Source organism: Meriones unguiculatus, chromosome 20, assembly GCF_030254825.1.
Source record: "Meriones unguiculatus strain TT.TT164.6M chromosome 20, Bangor_MerUng_6.1, whole genome shotgun sequence".
NCBI classification, from domain to species: domain Eukaryota; kingdom Metazoa; phylum Chordata; class Mammalia; order Rodentia; family Muridae; genus Meriones; species Meriones unguiculatus.
Window position 1 is genome coordinate 61,804,425 of NC_083367.1, and position 18,828 is coordinate 61,823,252.

General features: G+C 43.7%; 1 protein-coding gene across 3 annotated transcripts in view; it reads left to right on the forward strand.

Moving 5' to 3' along the window:
- The window catches only part of Prkn (parkin RBR E3 ubiquitin protein ligase), a 1,198,654-nt gene that overhangs the window by 1,006,793 nt on the left and 173,033 nt on the right, over positions 1-18,828 (forward strand). For 2 of the 3 annotated variants that reach the window (XM_060373144.1, XM_060373145.1), the window contains one exon: positions 10,601-10,750. In XM_060373144.1, coding sequence (XP_060229127.1) covers positions 10,601-10,750 — 150 coding nt within the window. Of the gene's footprint in view, positions 1-10,600; positions 10,751-18,828 lie in introns of those variants that run through there. The other variant, XM_060373146.1, reaches the window with a different exon arrangement.

The following is an 18,828-nucleotide window of genomic DNA, read 5'->3' on the forward strand; positions in this document are numbered from 1 at the left end:
TTTGGCATCTGGATTAAAAAAGAACTACTAGGTTTGAGAAGATAGTGCAGTTGGTAGAGCGCTTGCCGTGAAAGCACGAAGAACTGGGTTCAGTCCCCAGGACTGAGATAAAGAAAGCTGGCTGTGGGGACACACCCCTGTAATCCCAGCGCTGGGAGGCAGAGAGAGGAAGATGGCCAACTGGTCTATGCTCCAACTCAGTGAGGGAGCATTTCTCCAAAACCAAAGTAGATGGCATCCTGAGGAATGACACTTGAGGTTGATCTCTGGCTTCCAAATGCAAACACTTACATATCTACATACACAAACATGCTAACACATGTACACATATAAATGTGCACATATGTACACACACAAACATGCATACATATGCACACAAATACATACATGTGTACACATGCATGCAAACACCAGTGTGCACACTGTACATGTACATGCACATGCAAACACATACATGTTCACACAAACAAACATGCATAAACAAGTACACAACTAAATCAATAAGCTCTGTTAACCACTCCCTTCTGAAATATAACTTAAACTCTCTGAAATTCAGAAATTTAATTTTCCTTTTATATGTGTGGTGTTTCCTTTTATATGTGTGCCTGTGTGTACGACTGTGCGCCATGTCCACACAGTGCCCACAGAGAAGGAAGATATCAGATCCCCTACACTAGATTCACAGACAGTTTGCAATACCATGTTGGTGCTGAGAGTCAATCCTGGGTCCTTTGCAAGAGTAGCCGGTGCTCTTAACTGTAGAGCCATCTCTCTACATCTCCTGACATGTTTATTTTAGCTTCTCAGTCATTTTCTGATATATCCTACAGTTCAGTCATTAAGCCTCTTTACCACGAACTCAGCCATTCAGCAAGGATTTTTAAACATCACAGAGAGTAGAGTCACTCCAAAGTCTGAATTGAGTCTCGAAGCTGGTGTCACCTGTGGAGACCATGAGGCTCTGACGGACAGACCTCAGAAGGCCTGCCTTTCAGGGGTGCAGGTGCCAATGACTTGCGTCAGTTTCCTGAGAGCAGACATGCTTAGCTGAGCCTTCTCCAGGAAGTAAATGGAGATAGCATCAGTGACTCCCTGACCAGTGGAAAGAAGATGGGACATGAGCAGATTGAGAAGAAAGTAAAGAAAAAATGCTGCTAGAGAAACAGTGTAAAACCACAAGGAAAATCTAAACCTCCACTTGAAGTGTGTGCTCAGTTTGGAAATTGTGATGGGTGATCCAGAACTACATTGCACGGTTTCGGTGGAGAGCAGCCAAGTTCAGGATGCATGCTTGTGTTACTGACTTTGCTATTGCTGTGATAAAACAGCATGACCAAGGCAATGGATAGAAGGGTTTATTTGAGGCTTAAAGATAGTAGTTCATGCCCACCATGGTGGGGATCATGGCAGCTAGCAGGCAGGCCACGTGGCAGTGCAGCAGTAGCCAAGAGCTTGCGTCTTGATCCGTAAGCACGAGGCAGGAAGAGCACTGGGGATTACAGGAATCTTTTGGAACCTCGAAGCCCACCCTCAGCTAACACCTCCTCCAATATGGCCACAACCACTCCAGCATGGCCACACCCATTCCAATGTGGCCACACCCACTCCAACAAGGCCACACCTCCTAATCCTTCCCAAACTGATCTACTAACAAGTATTCAAACATATGGGACCATTCTCGTTCAAACCACCACAAGGTCCAGGATGGAAGTCATGTTACTAAGCCTAGGGTTTCCCCAGAGTTGTTAGACAAACAGGACTGTGACTATCTGTGTTTTCCAGGAGGCATTTATGGTGGTGGATAATGCATACTGAATCAGATTAGAAAGACATTAAATTTGAAGATGGCCAATTACAAGAGAAAATGTTGGACCCATCGATTAAAAGTCTTCATGAGGTTGAATTAAGTCATGTGCATATCTTGACTTAAAATAGGAGATGCTTCTTGGAAAGAAAATACCTCCTTTTGAGGTGATAAGGCCTAAGTAGAACTGTGAGAACTGGAGATGGAAAACGTCACAGAGATGATAAGATCAGCCTGAAAGAGCACGTTGGAAAATGGTTCACCAGATAGGAAGGAGTTCAAGTTCTGCAGAGTAACCACAAAGCCAGGAGCAGAACTGGAGGATGAGCCAGAGCTAGTCTTCCAGGAGCGAAGGGCTGTGCCCAGTGTCCATGCACACGGACAGTAGTGGAAAGGGAAAGGTCAGAAGGCAGGTGGCATAGAGCTCCAAGGGGCAGGGAATCTGCAAGACTGAGGGAGATCAAGGAAGGAACATTTTAAGACACTGACTATACAGTATGTTTCTCATGGGTCAGGACCACAAGGAAAGATGGAGGAGTGAGGGGAGAAGCCAAAACCAATGTGTACTGGATGCAGATTGTGACAGTGACCCAGGACACAGACCAAAGGCCAGATCCAGCAGGGTACAATGTGGGGCCTGGGGCAGATGCCATCTGCTGATCTCTGCAGGAAGACATGTAGTCCTCTGAATACCACCCCTCTGTGCCCCTCTCACCACAGAAGGCCCCCTTCACAGTACCACCTGGCTTACATCAAGGGCAGAGCACTGAAACCGTCTAGTACAGACAAGACAACCACTATAAAAACAAAAACAAAAACAAAATAACCCTCTTGAGTCATTCAAGTTCTGATGGGTTCATTAAATAAATGTTCACTGAAAGGAATGTGCGTCTTACCCACAGCCCTTACACAAAACTTGTGAACAGACAGCACTGTGCGGCTCCCTTCTACCGGCCTCAGAACTACCTAGAAACCTTCAGGCCTGTTTCAGCACCAGAAGAAACTTACTCCAAAATGAAGGGAGACTTGTGAACATTCTAAACTGGAGAAAGTGCCCAGGGAGATAAGGAAGGAAGGTGGGGTCAGCTGGAAGCACCACAGCTCCTTCTGAGGAAATCAGAGCCAATTTCTCCTCTTCTGCAGGGTGAGGCTCACACCTGCCAACTAACTGGAGACTACTCCAAGCTTTTACTCAGGAGTAAAGGAAAAGGAAAAGATGGTGTGTGTAAAAAGCAGCAGTGCTGGGGCCATGCCCTTCAAGACAATGGACTAGGAGGCCCCGCTTAGCTTGCAGAGTCTTAGCAGGTCACGTCAGCTAAAACCCTCAGGAGGCATGGCTCCTGCCTTCCTAGTCCTGCCGCCCCACCCCACCCCCGCCCCCGAAAGGTACCCTGCTGTGTTTAATGGTGTGCAGTGTGTGCAGAGGAGACAAAATGGAGCCAGCTGGTCTCCAGTTCCTTCCCAAAGATTCCACCAACCCTGGAAGCTGTCATACAAATACTTGGCACCATCTCACGTCAAGCATCGGAAGGGCTCCCTAAATTACAATCCAGGATTCCGTCTGCCACCCCAATCAGTTCTCCAGCATATGCTGATGTGCTTCCTCCTTGCATTTGATTTCGCCATCCTAATGGCTGCTCTTTCCTACGCCTTGAACAAGGTCCAGCCCTTCCTCTAGCCAGTTCACTTCATCAGCAGCTGACAGATGTCCAGGGATGCAAAGAACATTACTAGCAGTGGCACAGAGAACAAGAACAGCAGGTGACAGGAGCCACCACTGAGACTGTCACTAACTCTCCCTGACTAACAACCTGCAAATGAGGAAAAATAAGGAGATTACAGGAAATTTTGGGAGTGCTTAAAAAAAAAAAAAGACTTCTAATGCATGTGGGGAAAAAATAGGACATTCTCTACATAGCAAGAGGAAATATTTTAGCAAAAGTTATTGGTCTTTAATGTAGTTTTTGACATTTTTAATTCAAACAAGTAAACAATAAAAGGATATTTGCTTGTTTTTAGTAGGTGACCAAGGACTAGTAAGCCAATATTTTGTTGTTGTTGTTTTGTTTTGTTTTCATCAAAAGGGGAAAAAAATAAGAAAAATGGCAGTATTGTGGAAAGGACCATCTTCAGCCCTGACCTAAGTTCTAGTGTTGAGTACCCAAGAACTACTGCGGAATTCAAACTGTGCATCCTGTGACCCCAAGACTCTACCCATCACTTCCCAGGAGAAGGATTCAGCAAGTAGGCAAAAGGCTGGCACAGGTGTGTGGCACAAAGCACTCATTCATAAACAGCAGCATTTCACTGCTCGCCACCGTCATCCCGAGGGACCGGTGCCTCTCCCACCCACCCAGAAGAGCACTCCCATAGCCTCAGCTAAGAGTTAACAGAAGCCAGAAGCCAGGCTCGAAGACAAAGGAGGCCCAACCGCTGTACCTGAGTGCCCCCAAAAGGATGCTCTGGAAACACCAGGATGGCACAAAACCAATCTCCTTCCTTGCTCCAAGCAGTTGCCTGGGGGCAGGCAGCTCCTGGATGGCTGACAAGTCCTGAATCATTTTCACAGAACATCTGCCAACACCCCTCATCTTGGTTCCAGCCTTCTTTCCCTGTGCTTAGCATTTCTCTGACTTTTAAAAATTAGATTTCCTTTCTTGCTTTCTTTCTCCATGAAAGAATGCAAATTAAGCCTGAGAGTGAAACAGAAGACAAGAGGCCACATAAGCACAGTTTCTTCCTAGCCTGACCCCTCAGGCAATCATCCATGTTCTTTCATGGACTTAGCATGCACTCAGTAGGTAAAAAGAAAAAGGAAAATTACTTACTCACATGGGGCTCGAACCTGTGACCTCTGCCTCATTATAGAATGATAATCTGCTCAGCCCAACTCTTCTTTCTAACTACCTTCAGGCCAACAAAATCCAGGTTCCATTTTATTCTATTATCTCATGACTCATTATTTAGAATCCTAAAACATGATTTTGTTGAAACCTCAATGAGGCTGGTACTTTCAAATAAATACTTTGTTTTTAAGATAATTTATAAGAATGTGCCCAGAAACATGGTATTTTTATTCCACAAATAAGGTGTAAAGCATAGCAATAAGCTAAGGTCTTACTGAGATAGTGCATTCTAACAGTGCATTTCTCACTATGTTTCCATCAACTATGAGCAAATATTTTGATATTTTCTTTGGGTGAGGTCATATGCTTTATTGGCATGATTATTTAAAAAAACATTTGCAAATATTATATAAGAAATATAAATTATTTTAGGTATGACAGTCTCAATTATCAACTTGATGTGATCTGGGTTCACTGGGGAAAAGGGCCTCTGGGCATGACTGTGGGGAGGGGGTAACCGGGCAGACCTGCCCACCGTGGGCAGCACCACTCCCTGGGCCGAGCACACATGTTCAAAGCTCTCCACTTGCTGACACAGGCGTAATATGATCAGCTGCTTTAAGCTCCTGCTGCTGCTTTGACTTGCCCAGTATCATGGACTGTACTGAAAACTGTGAGCCAAAAACCCCTTCTCTGTTTGCTCCCCCCGCCCCCAGGTGTTTTGACAACAGGAAAAGTAAGATGCAAGGAATTATCCAGTTTATAAAATCATATCTGAAATTTTGTGAACTAGTCTTAACCAAAGCTGAAGTAAAAAGTTTTTGACAATGTAATATTAGTGTACATCCGTGTGCGCGTGTGCTCGCACACACTGTGTATTCCAGAAGCAAACAATAAATGATTTGTGGCTAATTTGTTGCTTTTGAGTTTACCTCAAAAGTGATTTTCTTAGACCTAGTCCATGTTACAAGGTAATCACACTCATCCAAATTAGGTCTGTTTATAAAGTGCTATCCAATATTGGAAAATAAAAACCCTCCCTCCTGGGAATAATGCAAGGGGTGTTGAGGAAGCAGCTGGTTTTGCCATTTGGATCCTTTTGTCAACTACCTACCATAATTGTGTGAATTTTACACTGAGGTAAATATAGATACTCTGTTCTACTTAGCACTAATCTGCCTGTATTCTCCATAAAGTTTAGAGTAGTGTGCTCCCAAAAAGAATCTGGTTGTCATGCCCATAAGAGGTTAAAAGGAGCCTGTGAAAATACGGGTCATATCTTGAAAGAAACTAAAGAAGGCTGTTTGCTAATTATTTTGTCTAAATTATTTCCTTAGGGCATTAAGCTTTCTTCAAATACTATCACACTATTAATTCTAAGTCAAATGTTTTTCTTATAAATTTCAAAGTATAATAAATGTATGTGTGCGTGCGCGAGTGTGTGTGTGTGTGTGTGTGGTGTGTGGTGTGTGTGTGTGGTATGGTGTGGTATGAGTGGGAGGTTTATAAAAGTATGGTGTATGTGGTGTGTGTGTTTATATGAGTGTGTGATGTGTGGTATGGTGTGGTATGTGTGTGTCTTTTTGTGTGTGTGTGTGTGTGTGTTGTTGTTCAGAATGAAACACAGGGAATTGTGGGTGCTAGGCACTACCATTGAATTGCACAGCAATTAAGAACAATTATTTTAAAACTGATTTGTATAGATAGCCATCCTAAATCACTGTTATTAATTTCCATTGCTGTCATCTTATTACAATTCTTGTATTAATTATTGAAACAATAGTTAGAACCCACTAACTATTCTAACAGTGTCTACAAACTGTTGGTAAGCCATCATTCCAAGTTCACAATACAGAGCTGTATAAAAAGACACTGGACAGATGTAGAAAACATGCAGAAACATCACTTCAAAGGTACTGCACTCCTCCAGTCTCAAAAATCTAACTAGTCAAATTTTCGTCTTAAGACAGAGCCCCACACTAAGGAAATACCTGCATAGACTAGAATGAGGAAAAGGAAAGAGGATGTCTAGTTTAAAACATGGGGTAACAAACCAGAGGGTTGACTTGTACCTGTAACCCCAGCACTTGGGAAGCCAAGGCAGGAGAGCTAAGCTCAAGTTCAAGGCCAGCATGGGCTACCGTGTGAGGCTCTATCTCATGAGCACAATGGGATAGGTTTGGCTTGGCAGGTAAAGCCCTTGTTGTATATAGAGAGGGGAGAAGAAAGGGGGTGAGATGTAGTTTTTCAGTTCCATAAGTCATCTCAATAAAATACCTTCATTTCCTGCACGAATAACTGCATGGCTTATGTTTTCCAGAGAGCCCTCTCCTATGAAGGTCTGTGTAATATATGACCTTTTAGACTGTGTCATTGAAAAGACACATTTTTCTGCGCCTACCATTGTGTGGAGATCAGTAGCATGTGTATAAAGATGCTTGTCCAGGTCTCCTGTCTGGTTTCCATGGGACCAGAAAAAGTAAGAAAACAAAGGAGAGTCCAGATCACTTTAATGTGAATCCACAACCTATACCTTCTAAATTCACTAAGCCATTCAGCATTCCCACGTACTTGTTTGTCAAGTAATGAAACTGAGCGTAAGTGTGATACTCCCATCACACACACACACACACACCCCTATACCTCTTTCTAGTATATCCTCTCCCTCCCCGTCTTCTAGGGGAACCCATCACACTCAAATCTGACTCCCTTGTCTCTCATACTGGGCAAGCAATCTGCCTGAAATTCGATAGTTTCTGCCTTTCAGGATATCTAGATTTAGCTGCTGCTCTCACTTCTATCCCACCTCCCTGGTTCAGGCCACCATCATCACTCACACTGACTGCCAATGAGAGCTCAGGCAAGCATCTCTCCTTCTGCACCCCTTGTGCCCTTTAGACTCTATTTTGAGTATATCAGTCTGACAGATGCCTTTAAAATATCAGTCAAGTCATCCCACTTCTCTGGTCAGAGCTCTCCAAGGGTTCTGGTATCTTTTAGAAAAACATCCAAAGTTCTTACGATAGTTCTTACAAGCCAGGCATACAGGATCTCCATAAACCTTCTGCCTTCGCTGTCTTTCACATCCCCTGATCCACTCGGTCTCAGTCCCACTGCGCTTAAAAGCATTCCTCAACCCAGCCAAGTATATATGGCCTGAGGACCTTTGTTCTTTCTACAGAGCTCCTTCCCTGAGTTGCCATGGGATTATTTTTGTGTCTCCTTCGGGTATCTGCTTAAGTGTGCCTTGTTCATAAGGCTTTCCCCAAACACGGCTCAAAGTCCTCACGACGGTCTTCCCAGGAGCCTCTCCTGCTCTTCTTAATTATCCCCTCACTCATCACCCCTCAAAGGCTGTGTGTGTTCGTCCTTCGGTGTCTGGTGTGATCATCACATAGACAAGGGCAGGGTTCTTGCCTGCATTCACTGTTCCATCCTCAAATTGGACTCTTGGGAGTGTCTGAAGGATGCAGGGTAGGCTCTCCACAAAGGTCACATCAATCAGTTAACCGCTCAGCAAATCTATGTCACTGTTCTGAGTTTAGAAGCCAATAACGATCCAATAATGTTAAAAAGGTAACTTAGAAGTACTGTGTTCCCATGGAGTTCCAGGTTTTCCCCATGGGCCAAGGTCACCACTCTAGGGACCGACCCTGGCTCAGACGAGAACTCGGTAGTACAACATTCCAGAAGCGCAGAGCACTGGTTACTTTTGTCAACTTGACACAGCATCACCTAGGAAGAGAGAACCTCTACTGAGGAGTGGCCTCTATCACACTGGCCTGTGGGTATATCTGTGGGGCGTTTCTATAAAATTGCTAATTGATAGAAGAGAGGCCAGCCCACTTTGAGGGGTGCAATCCCTAGCCGAGTGGGCCTGAGCTGTATATGAAAAGTCGCCGAGCAAGCCAGTGAGCTCCATTCCTCCCCACTCTCTGCTTCAGTCTCTGCCACCAGAGTCTGCTTTCTCCAGATGCTGGGCGGTGACCTGTAAGCCAGACAAACCTTTTCCTCCACTGGTCACTTTAGGTCAGTGTTTATATCGTAGCAAGAGAGAAGTATACTACTGTCACTGTGAGGATCAACCTCTGGCAGAAAGAGCTTTGGGGTCTGGCACCCCAAAAAGAGTACTAAATAAATGATGCCAGAGAAGAGGGATCCCAGCTGTCCTCACCCCAAACCCAAACAACAGAAGAAATCCCAAAGAAACAGGTGGGCTTGCAGTGACAGCGGAGGTGAAGGAGGACACCTCAGTGAGCCTAGTCACCCATGCTTCTGTCCAAGAGGAGATCATGACAGAAGTTAAGTGGGCATCACCCAGGCCTTCCACAACTACACCCCAAGACCAGGATCCCATCAGGAGGGCATTTGACTTGCCTCCTGATTCCCAGATTAAAGTGCCCCCACAGCGGCAGGATGCTCAGGAGAAGGGAATAAAGTCAGAGTCTTCGTGATCTACCCTGCCCCAAAAGGTATCTCTCCAATGAGTGGGCCTGGAGACTGTCCCAAGCTAGGGGAAGGACCCAGTGCTGCAGACCTAGGTCCCTTGCTTGTCTGTGAGAGGAGGGAAAGGACGTCTTTAGAAGTCTCACTCCCATGTAAGAGTGTCTCCTTTTGCACAGGCATGTGCACATGCACACACAGAGACTGTGCTTTTCTAATCTGGCCCTATCCTCAGAGCTAGGCCCCTACCCCACCCATCTTCTCTCTCAGACCTCTTTGCACCTTCTTCCTGGCTCAGCAGAAGTCTGTGTCTTCTTGCATTCCTGTTCAGGAAGCTTTGAATGCACCTTGGGGCTGGCCTGGTGTCCTAGGGTCTCCATTGCTGTGAAGAGAGACCATGACCACACAGGTTTTATAAAAGAAAGCATGTAATTAGGGCTGGCTTGTAGTTCAGAGATTAGTCCATTATCATCATGGTGGGAAGCATGGCAGTGTGCAGACAGACACGGTTCTAGAGAGGTAGCTGGGAGTTCTACACCTGGATCCACAGGCAGCAGGAAGAGACAGTGACAGTGAGTCTGGCTTGAGCATCTGAGACCTCAAGGCCTGCCCTCAGTGACACACTTCCTCCAACAAGGCCACACCTCCTAATAGTGCCACTCCCTGTGAGCCTATGGGAAACATTTTCATTCAAAACACCACACCTGGGTTCTCTACTGCAGATCTTGAGGCTGCTGAGGGTAAGGATGGGGTTGGGATTAGAGTTACAGAACAACAGTGATGCTGGAGGTAATGATGTATGTGCTATGGCTGCCCCACCGTCTGTGTTTTAATGAAGCTGGTGGAAAGGAGACCAGGCAGAATAACAGAAGAATGTTCTTTGATGACTATCCTCTTCTGCAAACCTACTGTCAACTCATAGGTGGACAGCAACTGTGAGGTATATTTTCTAAGTGATTATAAAGCCTCATCAGATATCAAATAGAAACGTACAAACATATTGCCTTAAAAGATGGATAATGTCCACTACTTAATATACACACATAGTACTTAAAAGTTAGATAAAATATAATTGGTAGGCACAGTGTCACAGAACACTAGATTTGGGGGTAACATCTGTTTTCTAAAGAAAAAAAAATGTGTAAAACAAATATTTCACCTTTCCCCTGGGTTTTCAGAAAAAGTCTCTTGTATCACAGGCTAGCCCCAAGGTCCTAATCCTCCAGCCTCTACCTCCAAAATGCTGGGATTACAGGCATTTGGCACCATGCCTGGCTATGAAGTAATTCCTTTGGGTTTTGAGTCTGGAAAACTTTCTCTGTGCCAAGTCATACCTTTACTCCGCATAGCCCCACCATACACCCCACCATCAAACATTCCTCCATTACTGAGTCAAGCTGAGAACACACCCCCTGAGCTCTTCAACTAGAAACCTCAGGCAGAAATAATTCATCCAAGACCACTCCAGATCACTGTGCAAAGCTCACCTTGCCTTTGCTTCTTCCAGTACAATAGGTACCAGCAGTATGGGGCCGAAGAGTGTGTGCTGCAGATGGGAGGGGTGCTGTGTCCCCGACCTGGATGTGGAGCTGGTCTGCTGCCTGAACAGGGCCAGAGGAAAGTCATCTGCGAAGCGGGCAATGGCCTGGGCTGCGGGGTGAGTACTGACCACACCCAGGGGTGCTTGCTGGTGTGCGCCTATGGATGTGCTAAGACTGTTTGCATTTTCCTTTGGGGATCAGACATATTTGAATCTGATGGACAGAAAAACAGATTTTTTTTTTCATTCTTGTAGGACACCACCCATGAAAATGTTTGTATTTATTTTGGTAATAATTGTGTTGAGATATTCTATTCTCTGTTTATTGGGGTGTTTATTCTAGGATGTGTTGAACCCCCACACCAGATCTTTACACTTCTTTGCAATATTCAGCTGATGCAGGCAGATGAGAGTTGGGGGAGAACGTCTTCTCAAAGCAAACATAAAGGCAGAAGTAAGCTTCTTTTCTGGGCTGTTTAGAGACATTGTTTGCCTCAGCATTCTAAGAAATAGGATGATTAGTATGGAAAAACTCAGAAACACTTTGAAATGAAATAAGCAGAGCTGATGGTACCTGTTAGGGAAGAAGGAGGAGGAACAGAAAATGTTCCAAGAGGTCAAAGCAGACAAGCAGATCCCAAGGGGAATCTGACCACCAAGGGGGAGGGACGTGTGTTCCAGTCCCCAGATGCCCCCTAAATTACAGGTTCAAGCAACACATGGATACTAAAGCTGATATTAAAGTAAGCAGTCTGGGAAGGAAGGAAGAAAGAAAGAAAGAAAGAAAGAAAGAAAGAAAGAAAGAAAGAAAGAAAGAAAGAAAGAAAAGAAGAAGAAGAAGAAGAAGAAGAAGAAGAAGAAGAAGAAGAAGAAGAAGAAGAAGAAGAAGAAGAAGGAAGGAAGGAAGGAAGGAAGGAAGGAAGGAAGGAAGGAATGAGAGAGAGAGAGAAAGAAAGAGAGAGAAGGAAGAAAGGAAGGAGGGAGGGAGGGAAGGAAGGAAGGAAGGAAGGAAGGAAGGAAGGAGAGAGAAAAAGAAAGAAGAAAGAAAGAGAGAGAGAAGGAAGGAGAGAGAGAAAGAAAGAGAAAAGGAAGGAAGGAAGGAAAGAGAGAGAAAGAGAAAAAGAAAGGAAGAGAAAGAAAGAAAGAAAGAAAGAAAGAAAGAAAGAAAGAAAGAAAGAAAGAAAGAAAGAAAGAAAGAAAGAAAGAGAAAGAAAGAAAGAAAAGAAAGTGTGCAGTTTTAGAAGATGCTATTGAATTTTTTATGGGAAACATTTCTTTTAGAATTATACATTCATGAGGAGCTTTCTAGAAGAAGGTGTAATTGGCTGGGTCCTAGCACCAGGCCTAACTTTTGGTTAAGTCACTTGTACGTTTGTTAGCATCTGCCACTCTAGTGAAGCTCACTGTGAAGCCAGTGCTGTGCAGTACAGGACGCAGAAGTTGAAAAGTAGTCATATGCCACGATGCCCCAAAAGGAAGACAGACAAACAAACAAAAGGTGCCTCCGAGTATTAATCGTAGTTGTATGAGAATGAAGACTCAAGTAAAGTTCGCTGTCCTCAAAACCATGTAAATCAAGCCATACTCCTCAGCCGTGGTCTCCATCAGTCACTGCGTAGCCCACACTGACTGTGGATGGCCTAAAGCTAGCTGCCACATTTAGGGATCAGATTGGGTCAACTACTTTCTTTTCAAGTGAGTTATAATCATTTTAGACTGATGGCTCGCTTTGTATGTCTATCTGCTGTTATCCTAATGTTTCCGTCTATAAAGCTGGATTTTGATATTTCTTCATGAGGTGGACAATTTCTTTGGCCTGGTTTTTACATTGTTTCTTACTTTCCTTTGAGGACTTTGAAGGTTTAAAGTCATTTTCTATTTTTGGAAACATTCATGTCATATTTGGGTATCTGGGTTGGGTTTTTTTTTTTTTTAATACAGTGTGACATCATGAGTAGCCTATGTATTTAGACTCCAAATCATGAGAAATTACTTTCTAAAAAAAAGTATTAATTTATTTTATTATTGGGTGGAAATCTGAGGACAAGTTGTGGGAGTCAGTTCTCTTCTTCAACTGCGTGGGTTTTGGAAGGTCACAGTGAAGAGTCACGGAATTGATGGCTTTAACGGTCCTTTGAATGGTTTCAATACCTTTGGATTAGTGAGTCTGGGAAAAAAGCTTTACCTCAAGGAGAGTGGCTATATTTAGGTGCCTCTTTGGAAATCTGGATATTATGAATCTTTAGTTTACTTTGACTTGTTCTGTTTCATGGTTTTCAGGAGTAGAATTGTTGGGTTGTAGCCATCAGCTGGTGTTATGTAACAAATAGCCCCAAATTTTATCATAGGACATTTACTATGTTCCAGAGCTCCTAAGGGTCAGGAGTCACCAATGAAGGCTTTGGCTGGGTGGTTGTGCTTCAAGGAGTCCCAACAGGTTGCACTCCAGAGAGGAATACCCATCTAGGAGCCTGATTGCAGAGAGCCCTACCTGTAGGATGGCTCCTCTAGTCACATGCCTGGAGGCAAGAAAGGCCTCATCTCTTGGGCTATTGCCAGAGGCATGGTCCCTCACCAAAGGGCCCTGTTCTTCACTGTTTGTCTCCAAGATGGCAGCTACCTTTCCTGATCATGTGACCCAGATAAGAGCAAGGAGGGAACCCCAGCATCTGTGGGGTCAAATCCTCTCAGTCACTCACATCATTTCAGCTTGAGTCTACTCCTGAGCCCACTACCCTCAAAAGGTGGGGAACTAGGCCCTAGCATGAAAGAAACCATCGAAGAACCCATGAGTGTATTTTAAACTGCCGTCACTTACATTTTGAAGTTGAAAAAAAGAACAAAGGAAAAAAAGTTTATAAAGGCTGAATTGACCTCTCCTTCCCTCTCCCTCTTTTTTCCCTCCATTTTTCTCCTTATTCCCTTCCCTCTCTCTCCTCTCTCCCTTCCTTTTCCCTTCTCTCTCCTTCACTCTCCCTCCTGCCTCACCGCTGCAGTCTTTCCATCCTCTCAGGTTCTATAGGTTCCCATAGCTGTAGCTTCTTAGTGCATACAAATTGGCCTCGTCTTCCCCATTTGCTTCAGATCTCCAGCTTTCACCAAAGGACATTAACCCAGTTGAAATTTTGAAGAGATTCCATAGTACCTAGACTGGGGCTTGGGTTGGCACCTTGCATTCAAATGCTGGCCCCACCAACTACTAATAGTCTTAATCCCCCATGCTCCAGTCTTCTCACCTCCAAGACAGGTATAGATAACACAGCAGCCAATGTTAGATTAGTGTGGATTCTAATAACATAGTATGAATTAGCTAGAATGGCATTGGGTATGCAGGAAATAGATATATTTAATAGGTTATTGTGGTGGTTTGGATGAGAATGGCCCCCAAAGGCTCATATATGTGTATCCTTGATCCCCAGCTGGCAGAACTGTTTTGGGAGAGATGAGGAGAGATGTTCTTGTTGCAGGAGGGGTGTCCCATCCACCCTCCTGGGGCGGTGAACCTTCAAGTTTCAAAAGCCCACAACAGGCCCTGTCTTTCACTCTCTGTGGGCTGCTTATAGATCAGATGTGCATTTTCAGCTCCTGCTCCAGCACCGTGCCTGTCTGCTGCCAGGCTCCCTGCCATGATGGTCATGGACTCACCCTCTAAAACTGTAAGCAAGCCCCCAATTTTAAGTGCTTTCTTTTATAAGTTGTCTTGGTCAAGGTGCCTCTTCACAGTGATAAAACAATAACTATATCCGAAGGCGTCATCAATATTCATTGAACACTTACTCATAAGACCTGATATCCAAGAGAAATTGCTTAGAGAACATTCACTTGATCCACTCTTCCACATCGTCTCAAAACTACCCTGAGTTAAGCCCTATCTGCAGCAGAGATCTGTGTCCTAGATCCATGTGTTCCTGGGCCAGTGTGTATAGTTTCCATCTGAAGAAAGTAGGCTTGAACGTTCTGATGGACATGGACTTCTCCAACACATATAGTAAGATTAGTATGCAGGACTGGGTTGTTCAAACATGTATCCATGTCCATTGGAAAATGAGATCCCCTCACCCTGTCTACCTTTCTCTCACTGAGCTCACCTATGCCAGGAGAAGTGGGCATTACCTAACATGCCCTAACAAGGTTTTCTGTGCTTTTGCCAGTCCAGGTCTATCTGGCAATAGCCTCAGAGATTTGTGATGGCACAACAGATTCATTACTAGAGGAAAGAATGATTTGAAAGAAGGTACCACCACCTAGGATTCGAGTTGAAATGTTGCACTGATTTCTCGGCTCTGTATCCCTGTCCTAAGTCTACATTCTTCTTTGCAGTAAAATGATATGTTTGAGGTTCCAGTGAGTAAATGAATGAATGAGTGGCTCAAATAATACAGAAGTAATAGGAATGAACTGCAATTGTTTGCCAATGGTCTATCATGGTGTTAGAATTGCTTACCTAGCCTCACAAAGATGTCTTCAGAAAGTGTTTAAGTGTGACCACATACTTTTATAACACGATGTGGATGTTTTAATAGCACTCCTAGGATATAATGACCCATGTAGAGATTCATAGAAAGTCGATCCAGAGTATGGAGGTACTACTAAAGTCACCTATCAAAGGATCCCTTCACAGCCAAACAGAGAGCTCCACATACTGGCACGTGATATCTCTTACTCTTGGGAGCACTCTCATACTCTTGGGAGCACTTTCTTACTCTTGGCAGCCCCTTTTTTACTCTTGGGAGCCGTGAGATTTTAGTTGTCACCAAGCATGCCAGGACTCAACAAAGTATGTATTTGGGGATCAAATACCTAATTTCATTCTCATCTAAGCCTTTGATCATATTTTGACTATGGCTCATAAAAGCATTAATTGATTTCCTGAGGAGCTCCTGTGATGCATTATTCTTTCCTGCAGCCTTCTTACAATTCCAGAATGACTTCACTAACTTTTATGACTTCTATGCAAAATGCTGACATGTTTAATACTGGAAAATAGTGATAAACTATGAAATACACTATAGTCACTGACCTGGAATGCAGGAAGCTATAAGAGCAAAACCTCCTAAGTCCCTGATAAGTCAAACTTATTTGTCTTATTTGGTGCTATCTTAGACTGGAATATATCTGGAAGATGCCTTTTTAATAATAACTAAATTTGAAAGAATAAATTTCTGTTTTAAATTAGAAATCCTGGGACAAAATTTTAATATCAACTGAAAAGAACTGAAACAAAAACAGGAGACCTTTAAAACCACATTCTTTTTTAAAATTTATTTTATTTCATGTGAATTGGTGTTTTGCCTGTATGTATATCTGTATGAAGGTGTCAGATCCCCTAGAACTGGAGTTACAGACAGCTGTAATCTGCCATGAGGGTGCTGAGAATCAAACCCAGGTCCTCTGCAAGAGCAGACAATGCTCTTAACCACTGAGCCATTTTTCCTCCCCTTAAAACCATATTCTGCTAAAGAATGAGAAGGAATTTCTTTAGGCACTGAGCAGTCACTCCTTCCTTTATCAAGTAATGGCTGTGTGTTGAAGACCTTCATTAGATGAGCAGCACAGCACGTGCCTCAGGCCCTCGCCTACACAGGCCCCTCCTGAGTCCTCCAATCCAAGGGCGCTGCCTTACACTACTTTCCTCAGAACGAGTCTTAAAAATCAGACTCAAGTTGTAAATGCCATACCAAACCTAGATTTATAAAAACCTGAAGAATATGGCCATGTTGTGTCTATGTTGAAAATGGTGACTTCTAACTACGCAATACCAGTAGCATGAAATGTGTCATTGGAAATTTTAGTGAGATGAGAATCTGACCCTTGTTTTCAGTCTTTGCATAGGAAAGGAGTCAGTGAAGATTCCGGGATTTAAAGTCTGGTTGAATTAAAACTTAAATTAGCCAATAAGATATACAGCCCTTTATCAATATGTTGTTTAAAAATGAAAGGCAAACAGACGGTCGGTATTTACTAATGAAAGGACGAGGGGAACTGTTTTCTTTGCTCTTCCTTCTGTTTGTTTTCATTTCAGTTCAGCTTGGATTGTGCTCTTCAATAGCCCAGGCTGGCCCTAAACTCAGTAGGTAACCAAGGAAGCCCTCATGAGGACCACAGGCATGTGCCACCATGCCTGGCTTTCTTTGCTGCTCTTTAAGGAGATCTTAGTTTATTTTTATGAAAATACACAAATGACAATGAAATATTTTGTCAACTCCATTGGGTTTATTCTTTCATAAAGAACTGGAATTAAAATCTAGACTCTACAAGTATGTGGCTCACACCATAATGTATTCAAGGCGACACCAGACATGACAAACATTCCTCAGGATGACTAAACATAGGCCATGGAGTCTGAAACTCCAGGCTCTGCTGTACCTCCCTCGTCATAACTGCCTGAACCTACAAACCCACCCCAGATAGAACCATGCCATGTTGATATGTTAATTTTTAATCTATAAAACATTTCTCATCAAAAAGCATTTTTGAAAGAAGATCAATGCTAGGAAATGTCAAAAAATATGCATTCCTTGTTTATTTGACATATGTCCAAAAATCTAATTTCAACACCAAGATTGGCTCATTTGCAGATTGGAAATAAGTCTTGCTAGACTTTCTGCCTGTGAGACAGCTTGGGGTGCAAAGATAGAAAGCTTTGGAGAGTATTTATTTTAATTAAAGAAACCACTCACAAATGTACAAGCAAGTTCCCGCATACCGTTCCTCTGCAAAGTGTTTGTCGACTGACAACTGTTCCTCGAAAGATGGTGTTCTGTGATTTAAAGTGTATGCTTTATAATCCAGCGCAGATCTGGCCATCCTGCTGTCTCTAATCATTTTCTGTTTAAATGAAGGAGAGTATTGTTCTGTTTGGATATAACTTATCTTCTGGAAAGCTCCTGTGCTGGAGGCGTGGTCCCCAGCTAGGGCTGCTGTAGAGAGTGATGGGTGGTAGGGCAGGAACCACATCAACAGATGACTTCACAGATGAACAGGGACGGGGGCGTTAGAAATGGAGACTAGTTGCAGGAAGAAAGTCCCCTGAGGCATCTTTTTGAAAGGAATAGCTTGTTCTCAGGCAATCTTCATTCTGCTCTTTCCCCTCCTCTCCCCCTTGTCCTGACACAAGCTGCTTTTTTCCACTCAGGGCCCAGAAGTGATGTGAAGTGATGTGAAGTGATGAAGTGATGTGGTCATGCAACTGTGGAGGCCCTTTCCTCCACTAAAAAAAGAAAAGCCTTTCTTCCATTAGACTTTTCCTTAGCATGTATTTCATCACAGCAAAACACACACACAAACACACACACACAAGTATGAAATAATTTTATCTTTTCAAAATGTTAAGACCTAGCCTCTGTATTAGGAAGTCAGTTTGGTCACACATTGGCTAAAGGCCCCAGGTCTAGTGGAAGAGACTACTGGATTTGTGGGTTTATCTTGATGGTGTTCTGACCTCTCCCTAGGGCTAGGCTGTTGAACGTGCAAATATGCTACTATTTATAGCAAAACTAAATACAATCAACTGTTCAGTTCCTTCCAGTAGCCCCATTCTGAGTGCTAAGTGGTCTTATGAGGCAGGTAGCAACTATACTCAACACTATAGATACAGCCCATTTTTGGCACCAAAGAAAAATCTACTGGAGAAAGGTAAGATACGCATCCCAAGTGGTAGCACCAGCAATCCATAAGTTTCCTGCATCTTGACTCCGAACACTTTGACCTCCACAGTTGTGTTTAACAAGAGAATACAAGAATACAAAGCAGGCCAAGCCTGGTGTTGTGTTTCTGGAATGCCAGCACTGAGGAGGCAGACGCAGCTCGATGGGAGCTTCAGGCCAACTTGAAGGGCATAGAGAGATGGGATGGTGCATTTCGCAAACTGAGGATCATGCAGCATGGGTTCTTGGGGCTGGTGTGAGGAAATGAGGAACAGGTTTAGAGTGCAAACTAAACAGATTCAGCCTGCTGGAAATTCACTTCTCTTTGGGGCCAGCTAGGAAGGCAACATGGAGAATGTGGGTTCAGCAAAGGGTCCCTATGTTTAACACTTAGACTGGGAGAGGAGCCAGTTGCTACATCGTTTGTCCAATGGAGTTACTGGCTTAGGTCAGTCAAACTGTGGGGTAACTTCCACATCAGGAATAGCCTCAGCCTCTTCCTCTTGTTTGGTAGATGGGACGCACTGCACAGTTTATGACGCTGCATAG